We start from the raw sequence: 25,037 nt of genomic DNA on the forward strand, positions 1-25,037 counted from the left end.
CTCAGAGCAGCTGGAGATGATGACAGAAATCTTTTTTATAAACAATTAAAACGTACACAGAAAATGCCATAGTCTTCGGACACAGTGTTTATTGGATGTGACTGCTGAAGAGTGTGCGTGACTGTTCTCTACTGTGTATTGAAATTAATACGCGTTTGTCTTTTGGTTTTTATTTTAATGTCTAGATTTTGTTGTTGTTGCTTAGTTGCTATGTCATTGTCTCTTTGCAACCCCATGGACTGTAACCTGCCAGGCTCCTCTGTCCTTGGGGTTTCCCAAGCAAAAATGCTGGAGTGAATTGCTATTTCCTTCTCTAGGGGCTCCTCGCGACTCAGGGCTCAAACTCGAGTCTCCTGCATTAGCAGGTGGGTTCTTTACCTGAGAAGCCCAATGTCTGGATTACCTGTAGGTAATTATCTTGTAAGATAATGTGTGTTCTTTGTTAAAGGGAGGGCCTTTCTGTTTTGAGGCCTGTTTTGGCCTTTCTATCCAAGAAAGCCCAAGACTCACACAATGACTGTACTTCTTGAATTAGAGTTTATTAAATTGGAAGTCGGTCACTGAAATGTGGCATCTGTTTCCCCATGGGAGTTGGCAGTGCCATTTCAGAGCACACAGCATGTTCCATCCGGAATCTAACTGTGGGCTCTGCAGGAATGGTTGGTCATGGCTGAGTCAAGAAGGCCCTGGCTCTTAATGATGATTTCTTTCAGTCCTGTTGGGGGAGAAATGAAGTTGGAGGTACATCCGCAGAATCCATTAGCGTCCCTTTGGGATAGAGTTGTCAACAGCTTCACGTCTCGAACTTCTATGAGGCATGTTGTGTCCTTGACTAAGAAATGTGTTTCCCCGTGTGTCTGATAAAGTAAACATCTGCAGTGCCAAAGGCGGAGTGCCAGGCACATCTGTGTCCATAGACAATGCTGTTAAATTAAGGGCCGTCCTGGAAAATGAGTGACCTGCCACAAAGTTCACATAGCGTCATTCATCTGTTTGGGGACACTTTTATTGAGTATTTGATCATGGATTTACATGTCTCTTAGACTTTCAGCTCACTGTTTGGGTTCTAATTGGTCACTCTGGATGAGCTAAGCTTTCTTTTATTGCCGTGACAGTTAAGCTCCCTGCAAGCACGTATCATATCTGACCTTGGTGATCTACATAGTCACACGGCAAAGGCAGAACCTCAAAATGCTTTGCTGTTTAATGGCTCAGATAAAACGAGTGGTGATAAGAAAAGTAGAGAAACTAAGATCTTTTTTTGATTTTTATTTTTGTAAATATTTACTTTTATTTATTTATTTGGCTGCCCTGGGTCTTAGTTGTGGCAGGTGGGATCTAGCTGCCTGAGCAGGGATCAAACCTGGGCCCCTGCATTGGGAGCAGGGATTCTTAACCACTGGACCACCAGGGAAGTCCCTAAAATGTAGATAAGTATGAATCGGACACTCAGCAAGAGTTCCTCGTCACCCTGACTCATTATCTTAAGTTTTTAATTTTTTTTTAAACTTAATGAAGTTTCCTAGTCTGGGAAGGTCTAGAAAGGATTCAGAATACATCGATTCCAAGATTCGGATTTAAAAGACCTTTAATTGTTATATTTCTATAACCTAGGTATTTAAGATCTATTTCTCCTACTCAGTCTATCTGTTCCGTCAAACGGGAGGGATCAGCTTTTCAGTGAGCAATATCTAGGCAGGTTTCTGAGAAAATAACGGGCTTCACTAACTTCTAGGAAATGTAATTTATGTTCATGTGTAAATAAAATGTCAGACATCTTAGTTGCTTCTAATTTGGTGAACAACAACGAAAAGCAAGTGGCTTGAGTGAGTGGCAAACTTCAGCCAAATAGGAAGTCACTTTTTTGTTCGTTTTAATGTATAACCCTTTGCTGTTGAAATATTAAGTTAATCTTCTAATTCTGAAATACTTAGATAACAAAGTTTTCGCTATGAGCTTTGCAATTTTTATTGATCCAAATATTGACATTATGTATGGTTTTCTAAATAGAGCAAAGTAATAAAAAACAATCTAGGCTATTGTCAACCTAATAATAAACTATAAAACTTGCTTATTATAGAAAGATAGAAAATACAAATATGCTCATAAAAAACAGTAAAATCACTTATTAGGACTTCCACAGTGGTCAAGAGGTTAAGACTCCGTGCTTCTATTGTAGAGGGCACGTGTTTGACCCCTGGTCCCAGAACTAAGATCCCACTTGCCACACAGTGCAACCCCCCCCCCCCCATTGCTTACTAAGCATATATATCCCATAAGGTGTTTTTACCCCCATCCATATACATACATGTGTTGGCTTTTTGCTTTATAGAATAAAACTGAATGTACTTTTTCCTTGAACATAATTTTTATTGGTTGCATAATAATATATTCAGTGAGTGTAGATAAACCTTAATTTATATCAAGCAGTAGTATTTTGTTGATAACTCCCAGATTTCCAGTGGGGGATTTTTAATTTTTTTTTTGGATAAATTGTTTGACTTACAACTTTCTAAAGCCTCTTTCTTTAGAATAGTGCTATAAATGGTAGTTCATTTCCTGAGTTAACTCCCAGGTCCTAATTGATACCTGTCACATGGCTAAGCTTCCCAGCTGGACAAACGGTGCTCCAGTGTTTAAAACACAGCATCTGCTTATCATTATTTCCATGGAAATCTCTCTAATTTGGTCAGCACCTGGCATAGTGCTAGTCACAATGGGCACTCAACAAAATATGAATGAGTGGAGGCTGGAATTCCCTCTGTCCAGGTTGTCCTCGACAGGGCGGCCAAGTAGAACAGATGGTGTTCACTTTCTGGAATGTGGGAAGGGGGTGTGGGTCGCAGGGAGGGCACAGGGTGGCAGGATTCCTTTGACTATGTCTTTGGCAGTTGTCAGTCAGTCTGTCTCAGCAGCTTTGATAAAGTAAGTTCTTTAGAGTACTCCCCTGGCAATCCAGTGGCTAAGACTCTGTGCTTCCACTGCAGAAGGCACAGGTTCAATCCCCAGTCAGGGAAATAAGATCCCACATGCTGCATAGCCAAGAAAAAAACCAAAAAACCCATTTCTTTGGAAAGAGTGTTTATCACTGGCAAAGTTGAGAGAGAAGGGAGAGACCAAAGGTATATTGAACAACAAACTTGACCTTAATTGAAATTTATAAAACACTATACGCAACAGCAACAGAATATACATCTGTTCTACATTCAATATTTATCATGTTCTAGGCCACAGAACAAGGAATTGAAGAGGGTAGTTTCTTAAAAGTTTGAAAGTCACTCAGTGTCCAACTCTTTGCAACCCCATGAACTATACAGTCCATGGAATTCTCCAGGCCAGAATACTGGAGTGGGTAGCCTTTCCCTTCTCCAGGGGATCTTCCCAACCCACGGATAGAACCCAAGTCTCCTGCATTGTAGGTGGATTCTTCACCAGCTGAGCCACAAGGGAAGCCCAAGAATGCTGGAGGTGGGTATCCCATCCCTTCTCCAGCAGGTCTTCCTGACCTAGGAATTGAACCAGGGTCTCCTGCATTGCAGGTGGATGCTTTACCAACTGAGCTATCAGGGAAGCCCTTTTTTTTTAAAAAAAAAAAATTTTATTTTAAATGTTTTAAGTATATTCCTACCATATCATCCAGCTATTCCATTTCTACCTAATTATCTGAAAAGAAAGCATAGGTCCATACAAAGACTTGTACCCACTGATACCTGAATGTTCATAGTCATTTTATTGGTAAAAACCAGAAACTAGAGATAACTTGTATGTCTTAAAAACAAGTGAATGGATAAATGAACAGTGATGTATTCGTACCACAGAATACTGCTCAGAAACAGAAATAGCCTTTTGACATGTGCAGCAGCGAGGATGAATCTCAAAATAATTATTTTAAAGTGAAAGACATTTCTCCAAAGAAGACATACAGATGGCTAACAAACACATGAAAAGATGCTCAACATCACTCATTATTAGAGAAATGCAAATCAAAACCACAATGAGGGTACCATTACACGCCAGTCAGGATGGCTGCTATCCAAAAGTCTACAAGCAATAAATGCTGGAGAGGGTGTGGAGAAAAGGGAACCCTCTTACACTGTTGGTGGGAATGCAAACTAGTACAGCCGCTATGGAGAACAGTGTGGAGATTTCTTAAAAAACTGGAAATACCACACTGAGGAAACCAGATCTGAAAGAGACACGTGCACCCCAATGTTCATCGCAGCACTGTTTATAATAGCCAGGACATGGAAGCAACCTAGATGCCATCAGCAGAATGAATGGATAAGGAAGCTGTGGTACATATACACCATGGAATATTACTCAGCCGTTAAAAAGAATTCATTTGAACAGTCCTAATGAGATGGATGAAACTGGAGCCCATTATACAGAGTGAAGTAAGCCAGAAGATAAAGAACATTACAGCATACTAACACATATATATGGAATTTAGAAAGATGGTAACGATAACCCTATATGCAAAACAGAAAAAGAGACACAGAAATACAGAACAGACTTTTGAACTCTGTGGGAGAATGTGAGGGTGGGATATTTCAAAAGAACAGCATGTATACTATCTATGGTGAAACAGATCCCCAGCCCAGGTGGGATGCATGAGACAAGTGCTCGGGCCTGGTGCACTGGGAAGACCCAGAGGAATCGGGTGGAGAGGGAGGTGGGAGGGGGGATCGGGATGGGGAATACGTGTAAATCTATGGCTGATTCATATCAATGTATGACAAAACCCACTGAAATGTTGTGAAGTAATTAGCCTCCAACTAAAAAAAAAAAAACACACACACAAAAAAAAAAGAAGTTGGACAAAAATGTACACATACTTTACGGCTCCATTTGTAGAAAACTTTAGAACATGCATACTCTTCTATAGTGACAGATGAGTGATGGCCTAAGGATAAAGATGGAAGATTACAGAGCCATGAGACAAGGAAACATCACAGGGGTGTGATGAGTTTGTTCATTATCTTGATTGTTATGAAAACAATATTGGTTTCATAGGTTAAACATATATCAAAACTTATAAACAAGATGTTTAGTTATATGTCAATTATATTTCAGTAAAGCTGTTTAAAATATAAATAAACAGATGTTAGGCATTCTTGATTCCACGACTGTTTACTTCATCATCATGTTTATTATACACCTTCATGTAAATGGCATGACATTTTCCCATATACTTTGCTGGGTCAGCAAAAGGGTCCTGCTTGCCACTTTGTGCTTCTTCAAGCCAGAGTCAATGGAAAGTGTTAGGATTCTAGAAAATATTCTCCTATTTGTCACTGAGGAAAAATCTTCCATAGTTGCACATGGTTTACATTTAATCACTGGTTTTTTTTGAGTAAGTAACTTCATTTCTAATGAGGAACTCAGTCATGTCATATCAGCTTGAGTAGAGAAGAGGAATAGAAAATGTGAAAGTGAAATTGAACTCATAAAAACAGAATGGAATGGTTAGTACCTGGAGCTGGTGAGTGAGGAAAATGGGGAGATGTTGGTCTAAGGTTACAAACTTCAGTTAGAAATTGAATAAGTTCTGGAGAATGTAATGTGCGGTACTGTATTATAGGTGTACTTGAAAGTTACTGAGAGTAGATCTTAAGTGTTCCCACCACAGAAAAAGAAATGGTAGTTATGTGATTTGATGGCAGTGAGGTACATCCTAATGTTGCATGTCAGCTATATCTCAAACCTCGGGGAGCAGGGAACTGAGTAAAGGCACACAAAACAGACATTATTTCTTTGTGTGTGTGTGTGGCTGAGTAATATTCCATTGTATGCGTGTTCCTTTGTCATACTGAGTGAAGTCAGAGAAAGATATCGTATATCACTTACATAGAATCTAAAAGATGGCTCACATGAACTTATTTATAAAACAGTCACAGATATAGAAAACAAACGTATGATTACCAAGAGGGAAAGGGGGTGGGAAGGATAAATAGGGAGGTTGGGATTGATATATACACACACCTATGAGAAGTGATAAAATGAAAAATGAAGTAGGTAACTAATAAGACTCAATAATAGCACAGGAAACTCTACTGAGTACTCTGTAATGGCCTATATGAGAAAAGGATCTAAAAAGCAGTGGATATATGTATGTATATAACTGATTCACTTTGATGTAGAGCAGAAACTAGCCCAACATTGTAAATCAAGTATACCCCAATAAAATTACTTCAAAACTTTTTTAAAGATAAAAAATGTGTATATATGTTTCTTAATAAATTTCAAATAAAGTTTTAAAAAACATACTAAATAGAAACAAATTGTGGTGATAATTCAGTGGTGACTACTTGCCGATTCATGGGGCTCTCAAGGCAAGAGTACTGAAGTGGCTTGCCATTCCCTTCTCCAGCAGACCACGTTTTGTCAGAGCTCTCCACCAAGACCCGTCCGTCTTGGGTGGCCCTACGCGGCATGGCTTAGTTTCATTGAGTTGGACAAGGCTGTGGTCCATGTTTGGACTGCTTGCTGATTGAATTAAGACCGTATTCCTGTGCTGATGACCTGCTGTCTCTGTGGTTTGAGCCTCCATTCCCCGTTCAGTTTCGGCTGGCCCTTCTCCCGGAGCGCACTCTGCTATCCCCCTCTTTGTTCACTGGTTAATGCTTTTTTCCTGCCTGTGCTTTCCCCCACCTCACCTTTTATATATCTATATGGTAAATTCACACCTGTCCTTGAAGGACATTCCATGCAGATGCCAGCATACTCTGAGTAAACAAACATACTCCGATCCCCGCAGCTGGAAATGTCCCTGTGTTCTGTGTTTGGCACACGTTAAGTACATGTTTTGTACCCTGGGCCTTATGGGTATGTGTAGGTTGGCCACATCTGCCCTGCTTTTCCGGAACTGAACAGACAAAGGGCTATTCATTTGGCTACTATTGATATGTAGGTGAATTTCAGTTGTTTAATAAACTTCTTCACTTACTAAACTTGCTATAACTATTAATGCTGATGAAGAAAGCAATGACAAATAGAAGAAAACAAAAATTGTTTTGGGACTTCCCTGGCCATCCAGTGGTTAAAATTTCACACTTCCAATGCAGGGTTTGATTCCCTGGTCAGGGAACTTAAGATCCCACATGCCACAAGGCGCAGACAAGAAATTTTAAAAATTAAAAAAAAAAATTTTTTTTTCCCCCAGAGGTTCAAGAGCAAGGGGACATACATATAACTATGGCTGATTCATGTTGATGTTTGGCAGAAACTAACACAATATTGTAAAGCAATTATCCTGCAATTAAAAATAATTTACAATTAAAAAATTCTTTTTCAGTTGTGTTTTTGAACCACATTTGTGTTCCTTTGATCATAGCAGAGGGGTGATAGATTTACTATCCCCATGACACTTTTTTTTTTCCCCCTTAAGCTAACATTTTAATTATGGACCCTCTCTTCCCCTCACATTCTTAGAACCAGGCAATGGCGAGGAAAGGAGAGGTCAGTTTGTAAATTTAAATTGGCTAGAAGTGATCCACTCTGATAATTCACACAGAACTATTTAAGAGTTGGCTTAAGAGCATCTTAACATTAGTCACTGTGTCATAAAAAGATCATGAATTAGGTAGGAGTTGTGGAATATCTGAAGAAACATGTTTTTTTTGGTTTCAAGTGAGCTGTTCTATGACTGTCCCCCCTTGATCGCTTCTCATGTTTATTTTGCAGGTCCGGACTCTCTTTGTCAGCGGTCTCCCTCTGGACATCAAACCTCGGGAGCTATATCTGCTTTTCAGACCATTTAAGGTACCTTTTCTATCTTTTAGAAATCGTAAAAGGCATTAGAAAGTGGGTCTGTCTGGAGAAAGAAATGAAATGTTTGAGAAACGCCTGTTTTTTAAAGTGGTTAGTGAATAAAGAAGATTTAACAAGTCAGTTCTAATACACATTCTCACTTTGGAAATACTGAAATGGCCTTTTGTCCTCCTAGCCGCTAATCCTGAGAAGCTAATCTGTCCTCATTTAGAACAGCCTCAGTTTCCTCCCTGTGTATCCTCTGCCAGTTGGGAGTAATTTGAGTACAGATCACCCCAGATACGATCAGTGACTTACCGTGTATTTATATCTCAAATGCAGGAGTATAAGTCAAGCCCTACCCCTAGGAGGTTCTTTATTAGCTGAAATGCTGCTGTTCATACAATTCCTAGGAGACATAATAGGTTAAATAAGCTTTTATGAATTTGACAAAGAACCTAACACCATTATTTTTTCATTGGCAAAATGTCCAACGTTGCTGAAACAGTGGAACAGAATTGTAAAGAACTGCTTGGTAAGAGTTGACGGACGTCTTCCCTGGGGCTTTCCGCATGCTCAATCTCAGTTGTGTCTGACTCTTTGCAACCCCATGGACTGTAACCCCCCAGGCTCCTCTGTCCATGGAACTTTCCGGCAAGGATACCAGAGTGGGTTGCCCTTTCCTTCTTCAGGGGGACTTCCAAACCCAGGGATCGAACCTGCATCCCTTAAGTCTCCTGTGTTGCCCAGGGGATTCTTTACCACTGTGCTACCTGGTGAAATATTTAATACAAGTTCTCTGTCCATTGTGATGATCAAGATAAATTTACTTTGGAGATCGTTAACGTTGTTGGGATTGAAAATTTAACAGGAAATTGAAGCAAGGCTGAAATAACCATGCTCCACAGAGAAACCTTGAAAGTTAGCCTTTGGAGGGTCAGAGACAGCTGGAGTTGGGCGCAGTGTGGGCTGGAGGCCTTGGCTCTCAAGGAGCAATCCTTCAGGTCAGGGCTGATTCAGGGCCTGTGTCTGAGCCGGTCACGTCAGCTGAGGACATGTCAGCAGCAGTGTCTGGCCAGGGCCGCGCTTAGGACTGAGTGATGGACCATCTTGATTGCCAATTAAAGATCCATTCTGATGGAAGCAGTATCTGAGCCACAGAGGCAAGACAGGTTCTAGCTTCTTAGGGAGAGAGAGTAAATGTCACAGCTGAAAACAGCTGGGTAGGAGAGGAAGAAAGACAGTCGAGGGGGCAGCCAGTGAAACCCAACAAAGATAAAATGGTCTAGCTTATGTGCCCCAAAGGCACCAGGTGATAATGGACGTAACTCCATTCTGACAGCTCTCCTTTTTTCTGCTGGTTTTTTTTTTTTAATTGGAGTATAATTGCTTTATAGGATTGTTAGTTTCTACTGTATAGCATCAAGAATCAGCATTATATATACATATATCCCCTCCCTCTTGAACCTCATCTTCCCGTCACACCCCTCTGGGTCATCACAGAGCTCCCTTCGCGCGAGTTACCTGTTTTACATACGGTAGTGTATATAAGACAGCTCTCCTTTTAATGCAACAGTAATGATGGCATTACAGAGGGAAACGGAAAGGTTAGCCCAGAGGTTGGCTAGAGAAAGTGGGGAAGAGAGAGAAGGTGCTGTGGGAAGAGCGCCAATTTGGCAGAATTTCCCATTTCTTCTGCAGGATTGCAGTTTTTCAGTTTTGTAGGATGAGGGCTTTTTAAGCTAACCATTCCTCTTAATGAACAAAACAGCCATGTTCCTGTGTGCATATGGAGAGACCTAGTAGTGAGCCCCTTAAGAATTATCTCACTTAATTCTCATCACAGTCCCAAAGAGAGAGAATGAAACTTGGAGCAGTTGAATACATTTTGCTGAAGTTCGCACACATAATAAAAGGCAGGGCCAGGATCAAACCCAAGCAGTTTGACTCTGCCATTCCTACTCTGAACTACTATGTGATGCTGCTTCTGATTTCTGTGTCTTGAGAGGACAGTATATCCCTACAAGTGGGCTTTTACTTGAGTGAAATATCCATTTGTCCTCTGCCTCTGAGGCCTTCGGGGTGTTTAAACCTGCACGTTTTTCAGAGAGCGAGAGCACCTTGAACAAGGAAGAGGCAGGGCTGTGAATCATGACCTCTTGGGCCAGAAGAGCTCAAGGCCTTTGAGATAAAATGTTTACAGTAGCTAATTGGTAACATAGTTCTCTGCTGGGAAGATAGGAGGGTGAATCAATTGAAACATGCTGCCCAGAAACCCCAACGCGAAAGTCAGGACCCTGGTACATTCCTACCAACCCCTTTTTTAATTAAAGTCCCTGGTGGCTGACCCTTGTCTGCAAATCTGTCCCTGGACCAATATGTGCTGTGGTCAATCACGTCAAGTGGTGGGTTTTGTTTTGTTTTTTTCCTTCTCCTGTCTCTTCTATCAGTGCAAGCCACCTGCCATTGATTACTTTCAGAAATAAGCAGACTTTGTTATCTTCATCCTGGGGAACCAGGAGGGATCAGAAAGGGAGTGTTTCCATCTTCCTTGAGGATGAGCAGAAGTAAAACCCAACAGGGAAGTTTTGCGTCTTCCAATCCTAATACCAGCATGAAAACAGATGGCTGCAATAAATAAGCAAAATAACAGAATTTAGCGTTGCTGCCTGTTTAACTTTTCCAGGCAATTTTTCATTGACAAGTTCTACTAAGTCCATTATCAGTGTTTTGTTGTTGTTTTATAGCCAATATATTTTTCAGTGTGAACAAGTCATCACATCCTCTTCTTAACCCCCTTTCTTCTCCTGTCCTGTGCTCAGTCGTTTAATTGTGTCCAACTCTTTGCGACCCCATGGACTGTAGCCCGCCAGGCGCCTCTGCCCATGGAATTTTCACGGAAGAATACTGGAATGGAGTGCCTTTTATCCTATAAAATGAAAAAGACCTGCTGTTGACATAGATACCATTTTCCTATTATTTCCCAATTTCATAAGAACATAGAAAAGAAACAAAGAGAGTGAGTTTCAGGGCTTGATCTCTTTTAGGCCCAAGTATGGGCTTCCCAGGTGGCTCAGTGGTAAATCATCTGACCATGCAGGAGATGCAGGAGACTTGGGCTCTATCCTTGGGTCAGGAAGATCCCCGGGACTAGGAGATGGCAACCCACTCCAATATTCTTGCCTGGAAGATTCCATGGACAGAGAAGCCTGTTGGGCTACAGTCCAGGGGGTTGCATAGAATCAGACACGACTAAGCACACAGCACATATATACATACCTAGGCATATACATCATGTGTGTGTGTGTATAAAGCTTGTTTTATAGTTAACAGACATTTGTAAGATGAGTTAGTCAGTGGTCATAAGGGACTCATTGTCACTTGAGCAAGATGGTGTTACAATTGCTAGTTTTCCTGGCATATTTTTTTTGCGGTCTAAATCCAGTTCTTTATTTTCAGGGCTACGAGGGTTCTCTTATAAAGCTCACATCTAAGCAGGTAAGCATTTCAAACTTGCACATAAGTGATCACTTCTAGAATAAGTTTGGATTGACTTTCTTCAGGAGTGTCACAAGGGCTCAACATCCTTTTTTATTTCCATTAAGATTTATTTTTTTTTTAATTGCTCTAAAATTAAGGGTGAGATTGATTAGGAATTAGCAGAGGAAAATCATTCCTAATTCCAAAGCCTCCAGCTAGAGTATCTGAGACTATCCTCAAGGAAGGCAAATATAATGCCTCCAGCATGGTTCTATTGGGATTGATCTGTATCTTCAAAAGAAATTATTGTCCAGATTCACTTTTACTGCCAATTCTTTACTGTTTTGTTTTTGCTTTTTAGTAAAGTTACGTAGTCGGACTTTTCATTCACAGTCGGTATGAGAAGTTGATGGTAAAGAATCAGGCTCTCTCTCAAACCCTTAATAACCACATGCAGAGTCTTAAATCTAGAATGGATCATAAAAGGCACAGGTACAGAATGGAAGTAGTAATCAGTGAACCTGATAGCGGCTTCAAGTGCCTTGAAATTTTTTAGCTGTGTGCTTTTTTTAATCCTGAGCAACCAACATCTATAAGCTATGTTGCAACCATCCTTCTGGACTCGAAGATACTGAGTCCAAAGCAAATTAGGAGCCCTCTCTTTAGTTGGAACAGTATGGTTTACACACCTAATTAAACATAGAACTTTTTAAAAACGTCCCTTGGGATTTGAGATTAAAATGTTCATTATATAATTTTGATCATACAGTGAGACTACAGGGCTTTTATCACTGTGTCATTATATTCCTTGCACTTACAGTGTACCAAAAGGTGATTCGGTTCTCTTTCCATTTTAAAAGATGAAGATACTGAGGTACAGTGAATTCGATTTAGGACAGTAGAGCCTCTCCACCCAAGTTTTCCTCTGTCCCCTTGTTCACTGCTACTCACCTTCCAGCCCCTTCTAGACTTTTTTTTTTTCCCCAAATGATTCCCTAAATCTCCAGCTGTCCCTTGAAGAACCACCCTCACCATCCCTTTGATCCATGTTAGAAATTTGGCTAAGCCACTGAGTCATGATTCTTCTGGACTGGCTTTCTGATTTCTGCCCATTGCCTGCGGTTATTTCTTTATCTGAGCTCTATTGGTTTGATGTCACCTTTGACCCAGAAACAAAGACATCCCCTGATATTTTTTTCTTCATATTTCTCTTTCTTTCCTTAGCCCGTAGGTTTTGTCAGTTTTGACAGTCGCTCAGAAGCAGAAGCTGCCAAGAATGCTTTGAATGTAAGTACTAATGATGTTCATCTTTGGGGGTTTCCTTATGAGGTGAAGGGAAAGTAATAGAACCTCTTTGGACAGGAAAGCAAATGGAAGGGATATGACTGCTTGATCTAAGAGGAATGGACTCTAATTAGTGCCATAAAGAGATTTTGCCTAAAATTGTGGTTAGATGTGCAGACTATTAAATAACACTTTGCTCGTCTCTGGCTCTTACTGTAATGCTTAAGATACCTGATGCTGGGGATTTTAATTCAGCCCAATCACATCCCATGGTGGTATGCAGTTTACTTCAGCCCCCATTATACTCTCAGTGGATAAGCCCAAGTCAAGAATAGATCAAAATCTTGGCTTTCTTTAACACGTGAGGCTTTGTTTGTTATGTGGTTTTTAAGGGCTTCCCTGGCTGTCCAGTAGTTAAGACTCCGTGTTCCCAATGCGGCAGGCACAAGTTCCATCCCTGATCAGGGAACTAAGATCCCACATGCTGTAGGGCTGCCTAAAAACATTTTTTTTTTAAAAAACATATGTGACTTCAAAAAAAGGTTGTAGTCTTTATTCTGATTGATTTAAAATTTGCATATACTGCTTTCCCAGAAGACATTCTGCATTGTGGTATATAATACAGGATAGTCAACTACAGTTGAGTAGAGATACCTGTATTTGGTTTGTAAGCATTTTGTTTGCCATATTTTTAAGTCTTTCTACCAACTTTATTTTAGTAAGGTTCGCCCCCCCCCCCCAACCCCCTTTGCTATGTTTAAAAAAAAAAACCAAAAGCAATTTAAGGGGAATGAACCCGAGAGAAGGTGATAGGAAGCAGAATTTAGTTCTGGGTGCCATCGCCTGATCCAGGCAAGGCATCTCAGTGAAGAGCCTAGCTCCATCCTTCTCCAGACAGTTGACTTAAGCGGCTGTGAATGAGGTATGAATGCAGCTGCCAGGAGTGTTGGGATCCTTCTTCCAAGGCGAGTGTAGCCTGGCCGGGTCGCTTATGTGAACCTTCGGCTGTGGGTCCTGCAGGTGCCCTGCTAGCTGGAGGCCCAGGGATCCTGTGGTGAGGGGGGGCTGCAAGAGAGACCCTTCCTCCTGACTTGGAGACCCAAGGGAAGGAGCCTCCGAGGAAGACTGTTTACTTGGCGTATTGGTGCTATTGTGACACAGTCTTGAAAGAGTTTTCAGCTTTGGAAAACACATGCGCTCAGAAGAACGGTTTGCTCGTTATTGTTGGTTTTCCGTGAAAGCGTACAGGCACTTCTGAGGACTCCAGGAAGTCCAGAGGGTTCAGGATTTTTGGGATTTGGACTAGTGACCTCCTGGTCAGAATAACTGCTTCCTCTGTTCTTCTCCCACAGAACAAATGTAATTATTTCCTTCAGCTGTACATGCTGAGGCACAGTGTATAATTAAACATTTTGATAGAAAAATGGTTTTGTGAGTTTTACATTACATAGATACAGTCAATCTTCTCAGTCTAACCAAATTTTAAACTTAAAATGGATTTCCATTTAGGCAGTGTTTCCTTTCATTCTAGCCAGGTGGCATCTTTCTTTTTCTTTTTTAATTTTAATTTTTTTAATTAAAAATTTTTTTAATTTTAAAATTTATTTAGGTGTAGTTGATTTACACTGTTGTGTTAATTTCTGTTGTATAGCAAAGTGTTATACGTACATATACATTCTTTTTCCATTATGGTTTAGCACAAGATAGTGAATATAGTTCCCTGTGCTATACAGAAGGACTTTGTTGTTTATCCAGTCTATATATAATAGTTTGCATCTGCTATTCCCAAACTCCCAATCCATTCCTCCCCTCTTTCCCCTCACCTTGGCAACCACAAGTCTGTTCTGAGTCTGTTTGAGTTAAGTTTATTTGTGTTATATTTCAGATTCCACAGGTAAGTGATACCATGTGGTATTTATTTGTCTTTCTCTTTCTGCCTTCTTTCACTTAATGTGATAATCTCTAGGTCTATCCATGTTGCTGCAGATGGCATTGTTACGTTCTTTTTGTAGCTGCGTAGTATTCCATTGCATGGATGTACCACCTCTTCTTTTTCCATTCATCTGTCAGTGACCATTTAGGTTGCTTCCATGTCTTGGCTATTATGAATTGTGCTGCTATGAATGTCAGGTGCCTGTATCGTTTTGAATTATAGTTTTGTCCAGATACATGCCCAGAAGTGGTATTGCTGGATCCCATGGCAAATCTGGTGTTAGTATTCTGAGCAACCTCTAAACTGTTTTTTGTGGTGGCTACACCAATGTACATCCCCTTCGGTGGCCTCTTCCTAAGTGCAGCAATATTCTGGGTCCTTCACAGTTGTTAGATGAAATTTACACCCAGTTTTTATTTTTCCATTATTCTTACAGAGGAAATAACAGCAGTTGAAGCTTGTTCACAAAGTAGGCTTTCCTTCTCACTTTCTCTCTTCTCTGTGTAGAAGCATGCTATTGACCCACTCTCTGAAAAACAGTAGGGTTTTATAGCGGGTTGATTCTAGTTTTTTTTTTTGTTTTGCTAACAAAAGTTTATTTTTTAGATGTTTGAGTGGTCATAGTCACAAATTGTTTCTTTGCCTTAGTAGGAGTATAGCAAGCATCATTTCATTTTTTCTTAGTGCTGGGGGTTCAGTTCAGTCGCTCAGTCACATCGGACTCTTTGTGACCTCATGGACTGCAGCATGCCAGGCCCTCCTGTCCATCACCAACTCCTGGTTTACTCAAACTGATGTCCATTGAGTCGGTGATGCCATCCAACCATCTCCTCTTCTGTCATCCCGGTCTCCTCCTGCCTTCAGTCTTTCCCAGCATCAGGGTCTTTTCCAGCTGGTTCTATATCCTTGCCATCCAAGGGACACTCAAGAGTCTTCTCCAACACCACAGTTCAAAAGCATCAATTCTTCTGCACTGAGCCTTTTTTATGGTCCAACTCTCACATCCATATTTGAATATTTACTGGTGGAGTTTTAAGCCTGAGCTTTCTTCTGCTAAGAGGTTGACTTGTGAATTTAGAACATCTATTAAAGTGCTGGTTGATCTGTTCCTTGATATTTTTAACTTTTATTAAAGTATTGTTGTATTAGAGTTTTTGGTACCTTAGAAACTGTCCTGTTAAGAGAGCTGAGACCAGTAAGGATGGATGGGCCAGCCAGGAAGTGAAGGTTTACAGCTACAATTAGAAGGAAGCCTCCTGGGTCTTAGTTCTGTCTACTTCATACAACATCTTGCTGTTTGCTTGGTCATGGAATGTGGCTTCATTTTTCCTAGTGGCAATGACAGATGATTTAAGTCTCATTGTCCAGGACAGATGCCCACGACAATGTTTGGTGCAGGACCGTGGAACAGGGTTTCTTCTCTTTGCAAAGAACATGGGCCCGTTCAGGACAAGATACTTAATCATGAAGCTGACACATCTCTGTGACCCAATCTAGTGTGATCTTTTCCACCACCATCTTTTCTAATTGGTGAATTAAAAACATACGGTGCTCATAACCATTACAAAATTTTCTCCTTATGTCATTCGTCCAGGCTTCCCTTAAGATCTTTCCTTCGCATTCCTTTGGGGGAAAGTTCCGTGTTGTAATGTTTTGTTTTCCACGATTGAGAAACGTAAGCCTCATTCCAGTAAGTCCCTCTTTGTAAAGTTGTTCACAGTATTATAAACCACTTGTCTATGTTTAGAGCGTCTCTTCTTGTTGTTTGTCTGTCTTGGTTACTGTCTGTTTCAGTTATGAGTACTGAGTCTTTTCCCAAAATGACTTGAAGTGATTTTTAAATCCATTTATTTTTTTTTTTTCCAGTTTTGGACTATGCTTTAGTCAGTTTGATAATTTTATGGAAAAACATGCCCAGACTGAATTAAGTGGTAACACTGAACTTTTATCAGGGGGTTAGTCAAATCTTCTAAAGTAAATACAGTATATTTTGGTTTTATAGTAAAAACACTCAAGTTAGGCTAAAAAAATAACCCAAACCCAGACTTGCCTTCAAGTTATCTGTTATCTCATTAATCCACATGACTACAAACACCATCCATTCTTTAACCCGACAGCAGAATATCTAACCTGTCCTTTACCTTCATTCACATTTATAATTGCTGTGCTAGACTTTATCCATTTTCCATGCTGATGGAAGAGGGAGCTGATAATCCAAGCTGTCTAGTTATTTTTCAGATTTGTTGTTAATTTTGGAATGTAAGTCAAGTACAGCCATATTGACAGTCTTAATTTAGTAAAAATAGGAAGAAACACAGTAAACAAGACTGGGCTGGAGGTAAGGACCCTGAGCAGAGGTGAAATAAACCATCTCTGGCTACTGCTGCCAACTGTGGAAACTCTGATATTGCCATTGCTTTGTAGCCGGAATTGTGTTTCATAAACAAGGATTGGAAGTTAACACTTAAAATCCACAGACCTGTCGGTGGTTTCTGTTTTATATCCATTTCCATGGCAGGCATTGTCTTACGTTGGATTTGAGATTCACTCATCTAGAGTACTTTAAAGAGTTGTATGTGGCCTTGTTGGATACCCCTTCTCACCTTATTTTAAATAGTTGTCATTGGCCCAGGCATCATTATAAATTTATCAGAACTTGAGAAGTGTGATGCAGTGTAACCATGAACATCACTACAAACTGCCTTCACAGCTGAACCTTGCTTGGGATGTCACAGTTTGCTTTACTCTCCAGTCTGAACTCACCTAAGTGATCTTTAACGATCACTGCACCCTCAAGTCTCTTGGATTCTTTTTAAAGTAGCTTTCTTCAGGTACAACTCAGTGGTTTTTGGTATGTTACACTTTTCAAGTATGTAAAACATATATACCAATTTGAAATTTTAATGATTTTTTTTTAAAGTGTACATTTAATACATTTACCATGTTGTGCAGGTGTCCCCACTATTTGTATCATTTCATCATCCCAAACACAAACTTTGTAACCATTAAGCAATACCTCCCCATTACTCCCTTCCTATGACCCCTGGTAACCTGTCATCTATTCTGTATCTCTTAACTGGCCTTTTAACTGAAATACTTGTCCTTTTGTGTCTGCCTTCTTTCACTTAGCATGTTTTCATGGTTATTCCATGTTGTGTAGCAGGTATCAGAACATCGTTCCTTTTTATGGCTAAATAGTGTTCCATTGGATGTATATTCCACATTTATCTGTTCATCTGTTGATGGACACTTGAGTTGTTTGCACTTTTTGGCCATTGAGAATAATGTTTCAGTGAACAGTGGGTTACAAATAAGTGGGTCCTTATTTTTCAGTTCCTTTGGGCATATACCTAGAAGTTGAATTGCTGAGTCATATGATATTAATATTTTTAGCTTTCTGGGAGGCGTCCAAACTTTTTCATACTGGCAGTACCATTTTATATTCCACTGGCAATGTATGGGAATTCCAGTTTTCACTATTTTCACTAATACTTGTTTTCTGTTGTTGTTGTTTAAATAATAGCCATCCTACTAGGTGTGAAGTGGTAATTGGTTTATTGATAAATACCTTTTGACTAATTTCAGTAGTACAGTTGATCATTTCAGTTGCAGATTTGATTTCTCTTGGATCCTATATGACTTAAAATATTGTTTCTTTTAATGGGGATTAGTAACATTTCTGTGATGTCAGTTAAAAGTAATGGAACTGTGTTACCCTTAAATAGGTTAAAGTGGAGAAGTGAAATTGTTAGTCACTCAGTTGTGTCTGACTCTTGACACACCATGGACTGTAGCCCACCACGCTCCTCTGTCCATGGGATTTCCCAGGCAGGAATACTGGAGTGGGTTGCCATTCCCTTTTCCAGGGGATCTTCCTGATCCAGGGATCGAAGCCAGGTCTCCTGCATTGCAGGCAGGTTCTTTACTGTTTGAACCACCGGGGAAGCCTATAATTGTTTACCTGTTCATAAAAGAAGGGAAGGGAAGAGCCAACCATTACATGATTCATTTAATAAGGTAAAACTAGGATTTTGTATTCTCTCCTATACAATATGCCACACATGAAGAAAAGGTGTTTTCTCAAGGTCTCGATAGACCTTGGATTAAAGAGAAAAAAGCAACTTGATTTTGAGGAGGGAAAATGTAGCAGTTATCTTAGTAAGAAGAAAATGAAGAGGACTTGAGGATATATAGTATTAAATTATTTCTTGGTTACTGAGGACATTGATTCGACTGTGTGGTAAAAAGAATTTTTAGAAAAACCTTTGGTAGTTTGTAAGAAAGCATGCTGAAAAGGTACTGGGTAGTGTCGCATGTGTAAAAAAACTGATGTAATCAGGAAAACATAGTTTTCTTCATCTCCATAAATTCTTGGCATTGAAGTAAGTGTTACAGTTGTATATATCACAGTGATTCTGGCCTTGTGCATAACTTAAGTTTAGTTGAATAGCTTGAGCTCTCCAACTACTGAGTTTTTAAACATTTGGATATAATTCATTCATTATTCCTATCCAGGTTTCTCACTTGTGAAATAGGGATATTATTTCGAAAAGTGTTAAAGGGAAGTCAAGGAAAAATACTTACATGCTTACTCTGTCTGACTCTCTGTGACCCCCATGGACTATGAGCTCCTCTGTCCATGGGATTTCCCCAGGCAAGAATACTGGAGTGGGTTGCCATTTCCTGCTCCAGGGGATCTTCCTGACCCAGGGATTGAACCCAAGTCTCTTGCATTGTAGGCAGATTATTTAGCACTGCACCACCTGGGAAGCAGATGTTCTCAGTGTGAACCCATTCAGTTCAGTTCAGTCACTCAGTTATGTCCAACTCTTTGCAACCCCATGGACTGCAGGCCTCCCTGTCCGTCATCAACTCCCAAAGTTTACTCAAACTCACGTCCCTTGAGTCGGTGATGCCATCCAACCATTTCATCCTCTGTTGTCCCTTTCTCCTCCTGCCTTCATCCTTTCCCAGTTTCAGGGTCTTTTCCAGTAAGTCCGTTCTTCGCATCAGGTGGCCAAAGTATTGGAGTTTTAGCTTCAGCATCAGTCCTTCCAGTGAATATTCAGGACTGATTTCCTTTAGAATGAACTGGCTGGATCTCCTTGCAGTCCAAGGGACTCTCAAGAGTCTTCTCCAACACCACAGTTTAAAAGCATCAATTCTTCGGCACACAGCTTTCTTTATAGTCCAACTCTCACATCCATACATGACTACTGGAAAAACCATAGCCTTGACTAGACAGACCTTTGTTGGCAAAGCAATGTCTCTCTGAACCTATTACCTGAATGTATTTTCTCAATGAAAAGATGTACAAACTCTTGAGCGTCGAGTGTTACCAGGGGAACTTGAGACAGGTACTGGCCACACAGAAACAGAAGTTTGGATGACAGTCTCTGTGTCCTGTATCACAGGTTTTGCTGACAGTTTGTGTGAGTCAGGACTTTTGATCTTAATATTTGTACAGCTTGTGAGTTAGGTGAATTGTTTCCACTAAACAAAACCTTTCGCGTGCACAAGCATCCAGATGGCCTGTCTCAGCTCCCCTTTCACCAGGCACCCTGTCAATATGTTTCTTATCAGGTTTAAAAATTTCTCCCTGAATTTCTCTTAGCCTGTTGCCCAGAGCGGTTGAAGAGGCCCATTTACTGTGATCCCAGCTGGGAACTGTGCAGGGCTGCCAGATGAGATCATGCGTCTGATCTAGTGTTTATCTGTTAAATCTGTTGATAACTGCTTACTCTTGACTTGCAGTTTGGAAGCAGCCATTTGACCTCACTGAATTGGGGGCTGCCTCTGAGTTGGGGGCTGCCTGGGCCCTTCCTTGATGACTGGATCCTCCTCTTTTTCTCAGCAACTGTGTGCACTTGGGGCTTGGCAAACAGCTTAATTAGGCTACCCTCCTCACAGAAATGTGAAATAGGCCCCCTTTTTTTCATGTGTGTGGGGGAAGGAGGCTGCGGTCTGCTCTTTCTTGTAGTTTTGGATTGTTACAGAACCTCGCTAAGGATACTGCAACATAGAAATTAAAAGTTGTTCTGAAAGAGCAATTGAAGATGAATGTAGGGAATTTGTTGAATTCCCAGTTAGTCTTTGAAGAAAAGGAGGTTATTTAAGTCTATGAAGCATTCACGTAGGAAAGCAGGAATTGGGATCCTAGTAAAAGACATTCTAAGGACGTTGAAGAAGGAAAAGTAGATGGAAGGGTTTGCATCACCAGTTCCCCAAGGGAAGAGGCAGATAGGAAGAGCCAGAGTCTTGTACATAAACCCCTGTTTAGTCCAGTGACACATACATGTGGAAATCTCAACTCTGCCCAGCTTTTCACTAAGTGAAATAGTTCATCAAACATTACATGGCTGTGTGAAACCGCCCTCAGACTTCACATTCTAGCCTTTCTTTTCCCCTGAGGATCTACGTGTTTAAACTTATCTCGACTCTCTTTAAAAGGCTATCTTGTGTTGACCTTGCTTGCCCTTTCTCCATGGTTCTTCAGGTATTTCAGAAATGCTGAGAAGCTCTTTGCCCCTCTTGTAAATGAAAGTAGAAAATATCGTTAGCTTTCGTAGATCCTGTAGTACAAAGAATGAGTTATTGGCTAGGATTCTTTTTGGTCAAGAAGCCAAGCTAGTTTTAGAACCAAAGATCTTGACACTCTAGGCCATATACATTCCTGATTATTCTGCAGTGTAGCATATTTTGGGGCTTTAAATCTCAGTGAAGTGAAAAAGTGTCAGCTGCTCAGTCATGTCTGACTCTTTGTGACCCCATGGATTATAGCCCGCCAGGCTCCTCTGTCCATGGGATTCTCCAGGCAAGAATACTGGAGTGGGTTGCCATTTCCTTCTCCAGGGTATCGTCCCAACCCAGAATTAATTATAACCCAGGTCTCCTGTACTGCAGGCAGATTCTTTACCATTTGAGCCATCAGGGAAGTCTTTGCTGTAAAATCACTCTTCTACTTCTTAGTTGAATGATCAAACCATCATAATGAGAGTGGCTTAATGTTTCTGACATCTACGCAGATTTGAAGTTTTGGTCCACACAGCTGAAACTCTATGCCTTCTTGTGTAGTTAAAATGCATTAGAACATTTTAAAACCTGGGGAAGTGGGGGTAGGACTTAATGTGGAATAGGTTATTTTGACAGGACATTTGTAAATTTCTGCTCTTATGTCCTTTCACATATATACAGTATTTCTTTATGATTAAATACAAACTTTTCTTGCTGCTTCTAAAGACTTTAATTCTTACTACATGGAAACGTTTTAAAAAATGAGAGAAGCACAAATAGTCAAGGATTGTTTTATACCTAAAAATAGGAGGAGATAGAGTAAATGTTTCTAGAATGTGAAACATACATCTAATACATTATAAACATGGGAATAAGAGGATAAGAAATAATTCTAGTGAACATCAAACTAATTTAGTATATTAAAAATAATAAAATCTGCCTTAAAATGCTAACATCTGTAGAAAAATAAACCATGAAATATATTGACTAAAATTTCTCTTCTAAAAATGTAGTGATAAGTTTCAATAGAAAGCTGTTTGGAAAAATTAAGGGATACCTTGAGTAACCTTGACATTGCATAAAAGGATGTATGTCTTGGTTTTCTAGGCATTGTGGCAAGTTGATTTGAAAGATTGTTTTTAAATGAAAAGATCCAAATAATTTCTCTGGGAAATACAGTCAGGTAGAAAATTCCAAGTGTGAACGTTGCCCTTGGTAACTATAAGCTTGTTTCTGTATCTGTGACTCTGCTTCTGTTTTGCAGATAAGCTTACTAGTAGCATATTTTTTTAGATTCCACATATAAGCAGTATCATATATTTGTCTTGATATTTGTCTTTGACTTCACTCAGCATGATGCTAAGTTCATCCATGTGACTGCAAGTGGCATTATTTTGTTTTTTCTAAAGGCTGAGTAATACTCCATTGGATATATGCACCACATCTTTATCCATTCCTCCATTGATGGACATACAGGTTACTTCTGTGTCCTGGCTATTGTAAACAGTGATGCAGTGAACATTGGGGTACAGGTATCTTTTTAAATTAATGCTTTTCTCTGTATATATGTCAGGAATGGGAGCATGTGGTATCTCTATTCTTAGTTTTTTAAGAATCTGCATACTGTTCTCCATAGTGACTGTACTTGTTTATACCGAATTTGTATATGGATAGCATAGGCATTTTCACAATATTGATTCTTCCAGTCCAAGAACTTAGTATATCTGTCTCTTCATCTGTTTGTACCATCTTTGATTTCTTTCATCAATATCTTAACAGTTTTCTGAGTATAGGTCTTTTGCTTTCTTACGTAAGTTTATTCTTATGTATTTTATGCTTTTTGATGTGATGGTAAATGGAATTATTACAGTATCGTTTTTCATAGAATTTTAGCATTCATTTAGAAGGCCGGTATAACGCTGCCAATAAAGGAAAACTGAATAGAAGGCAGGAAAAGCCCATCCTAGGTTACAGGTCATAGATACACCTCAATGGAAAAAGTGAACAACCAGATTATGAAAGATTTCCTGACTGTTTTACGCACCTTAGGGTGCTCAGCAAATGACCAATGGAGCAAACTCTTAGAGAAGTTCACAGTAAGAAGCTGATTGTTGCCAACCATTGCTGTGTCTTCTTAGCTTATCTGTGGGGGTGCTCACCAAATTCTAAAAACATACTTAACACACCTCTAAGAATGAATTTTAATTCACTGATATTAAAAGTATATTGCGTATTGGATTTAAGTGGGTGGTTTTTTTGTATTTGTGCATAACACTAAGTGTATACCTGTGAAAAGGTACTAAATCTCTAAATTGTGGCTGAGAGGAGAACAGAAAGTGTATCTGTTTGGTAACCACTTAGCGTGTCTGAAGGGCTTTCTGGTCAAAGGCAGTGTAATAAATAAAGGTGTCAAGCAGGCTGACCTGGCTCAAATCCAGGTTCTGCCACTTACTAAATTGAGGTTTTCTGCACCTAAATTTTCCTTCCGTTAATACTGACAGTACCTATCACAAAAGGTTAGGGCATCAAATTAAATGATACAGGTATTTTTAAAGCCACTAGTACTCAATAAATGGTAAAAATTCTGATAATTGGTGATCACTGTCAAGAAGAACTGGTTTTAATTCCTTAAGTCCCCTTTTCCGCAGTTTGGTTTTTAAAAGTAATTTCTGTGGAATCCCAAATGATAGTGGGTTCAGAGTCCTTCCAAACATTTATTTGTTTTGTAGTATTGTTAATGGTAAGTTGATTTATCAATCCTTGGAGTTTTTTAGGGAAACAAAATAATAGTGTTGTCCTTAATATTCAAGTATCCAGAGAGGGAGGCTCAAAAGGGAAGGGATGTATATGTGTATCCATACGGCTCTTTCATGTTGTTCTACAGCAGAAACACAAGATTACAACATTGTAAAGCAATTCTTTGCCAATTATAAAAAGAAAAAGAAAAAAAAAAAGCCTCCAAAATACTGTGAGCCCAATAAGCAGACTCTCATCTCGCGTCTATTCTGTTAAGCTGACGATGCCCATGGCTTTCTCCATTTCCGGTTCCAGTCCAATCTGTTTAAAACCAGAGACACCATTCTCCTCCCCCTCTGCCCCCATCAGTTCCATAGGAACTTATGTAACAGCCAGTGTGATTCTTGAGAGTTTTGTGTCTAGACGAGCCTTTCAGAGAGGGAGAAATTTGGACTCTGCCTTGTCAGATCCCGGCAAGCGTCCTTGAGGTGCCGCTTTGGAGAGGAGGAGGTGTGCTGATTCACGTCGCCCAGAGATGAGATCCGCTTTGACTCACTTTATTTTGGCTCCCTGTGCAACACAGGAAGTACTTTGCAGTGAACTTCCGAAGTTTGGACTTCACTGTTTACATTCTTTTCAACTAACTCTTGCTTAAGCCCCAGATTCTTGGTTGGAAAGAGCCTGCAAGCCATTTGATGGTCGGGCTTGAGGCTTTTTAAAAACCAGTTTAAGGAGCAAATCCTACCTTTTTAAAAAAAATTTCTTTATTTTTGTTATATTCATCAGAACACATTGCCCACCCACAGATCGATTTATCTATCGTCATGTTAATTGACTTTGGGGACAAAATAAGTAACTTATTGGTTAAAAAAACAACGACTGAACTCAGTTTTATCATCTATAAAGTTGAGGATATACCATCATAGACTTTTTAAAAATACGTTTAATCTTTACATGTAATGAAACCTTTATTTTCTAAAGACTCATCTTTTTCCTGATGTGTAGCTGAAAAACACATAACTTGGAGGTACATGTTTTTGACTCTTCTTGGTATTTCACGTCATTAAGATTATCCTAAATTTGGTTATACACGCACAGTATTGGACAGTCCACTGGATCCTGTTGGGGTGAGGGCTGTTCATTGCTGATAAACTAGAGAGCAGAAACAGGGATGTAAAAATACTCTCAGAGCCCCATTGTGGGCTGTATCTGATCTTTAAATGGAAGTCTTTTGAAATGGCTTTGGAACATTTAGGCAACTGCCTTGTTTTTCAGTTGTAGGGTTTGTGTATATCACCACTGTTCTCCTCCCACCCCTCCTTTTTGCTTCTGCACCAGTCAC

At 39.9% G+C, this 25,037-nt stretch overlaps 1 protein-coding gene across 3 annotated transcripts in view; it reads left to right on the top strand.

The window, feature by feature from the left end:
• RBPMS (RNA binding protein, mRNA processing factor) overlaps positions 1 to 25,037 on the top strand; it is a 198,420-nt gene that overhangs the window by 74,491 nt on the left and 98,892 nt on the right. For all 3 annotated transcript variants that reach the window (XM_043454307.1, XM_043454308.1, XM_043454306.1), the window contains exons 2-4: positions 7,684 to 7,761; positions 11,209 to 11,247; positions 12,454 to 12,516. In XM_043454307.1, the coding sequence (XP_043310242.1) occupies positions 7,684 to 7,761; positions 11,209 to 11,247; positions 12,454 to 12,516 (180 nt within the window). The remainder of the gene's footprint in view (positions 1 to 7,683; positions 7,762 to 11,208; positions 11,248 to 12,453; positions 12,517 to 25,037) is intronic.

This window comes from Cervus canadensis, chromosome 31 (genome assembly GCF_019320065.1).
Source record: "Cervus canadensis isolate Bull #8, Minnesota chromosome 31, ASM1932006v1, whole genome shotgun sequence".
Taxonomy (NCBI): domain Eukaryota; kingdom Metazoa; phylum Chordata; class Mammalia; order Artiodactyla; family Cervidae; genus Cervus; species Cervus canadensis.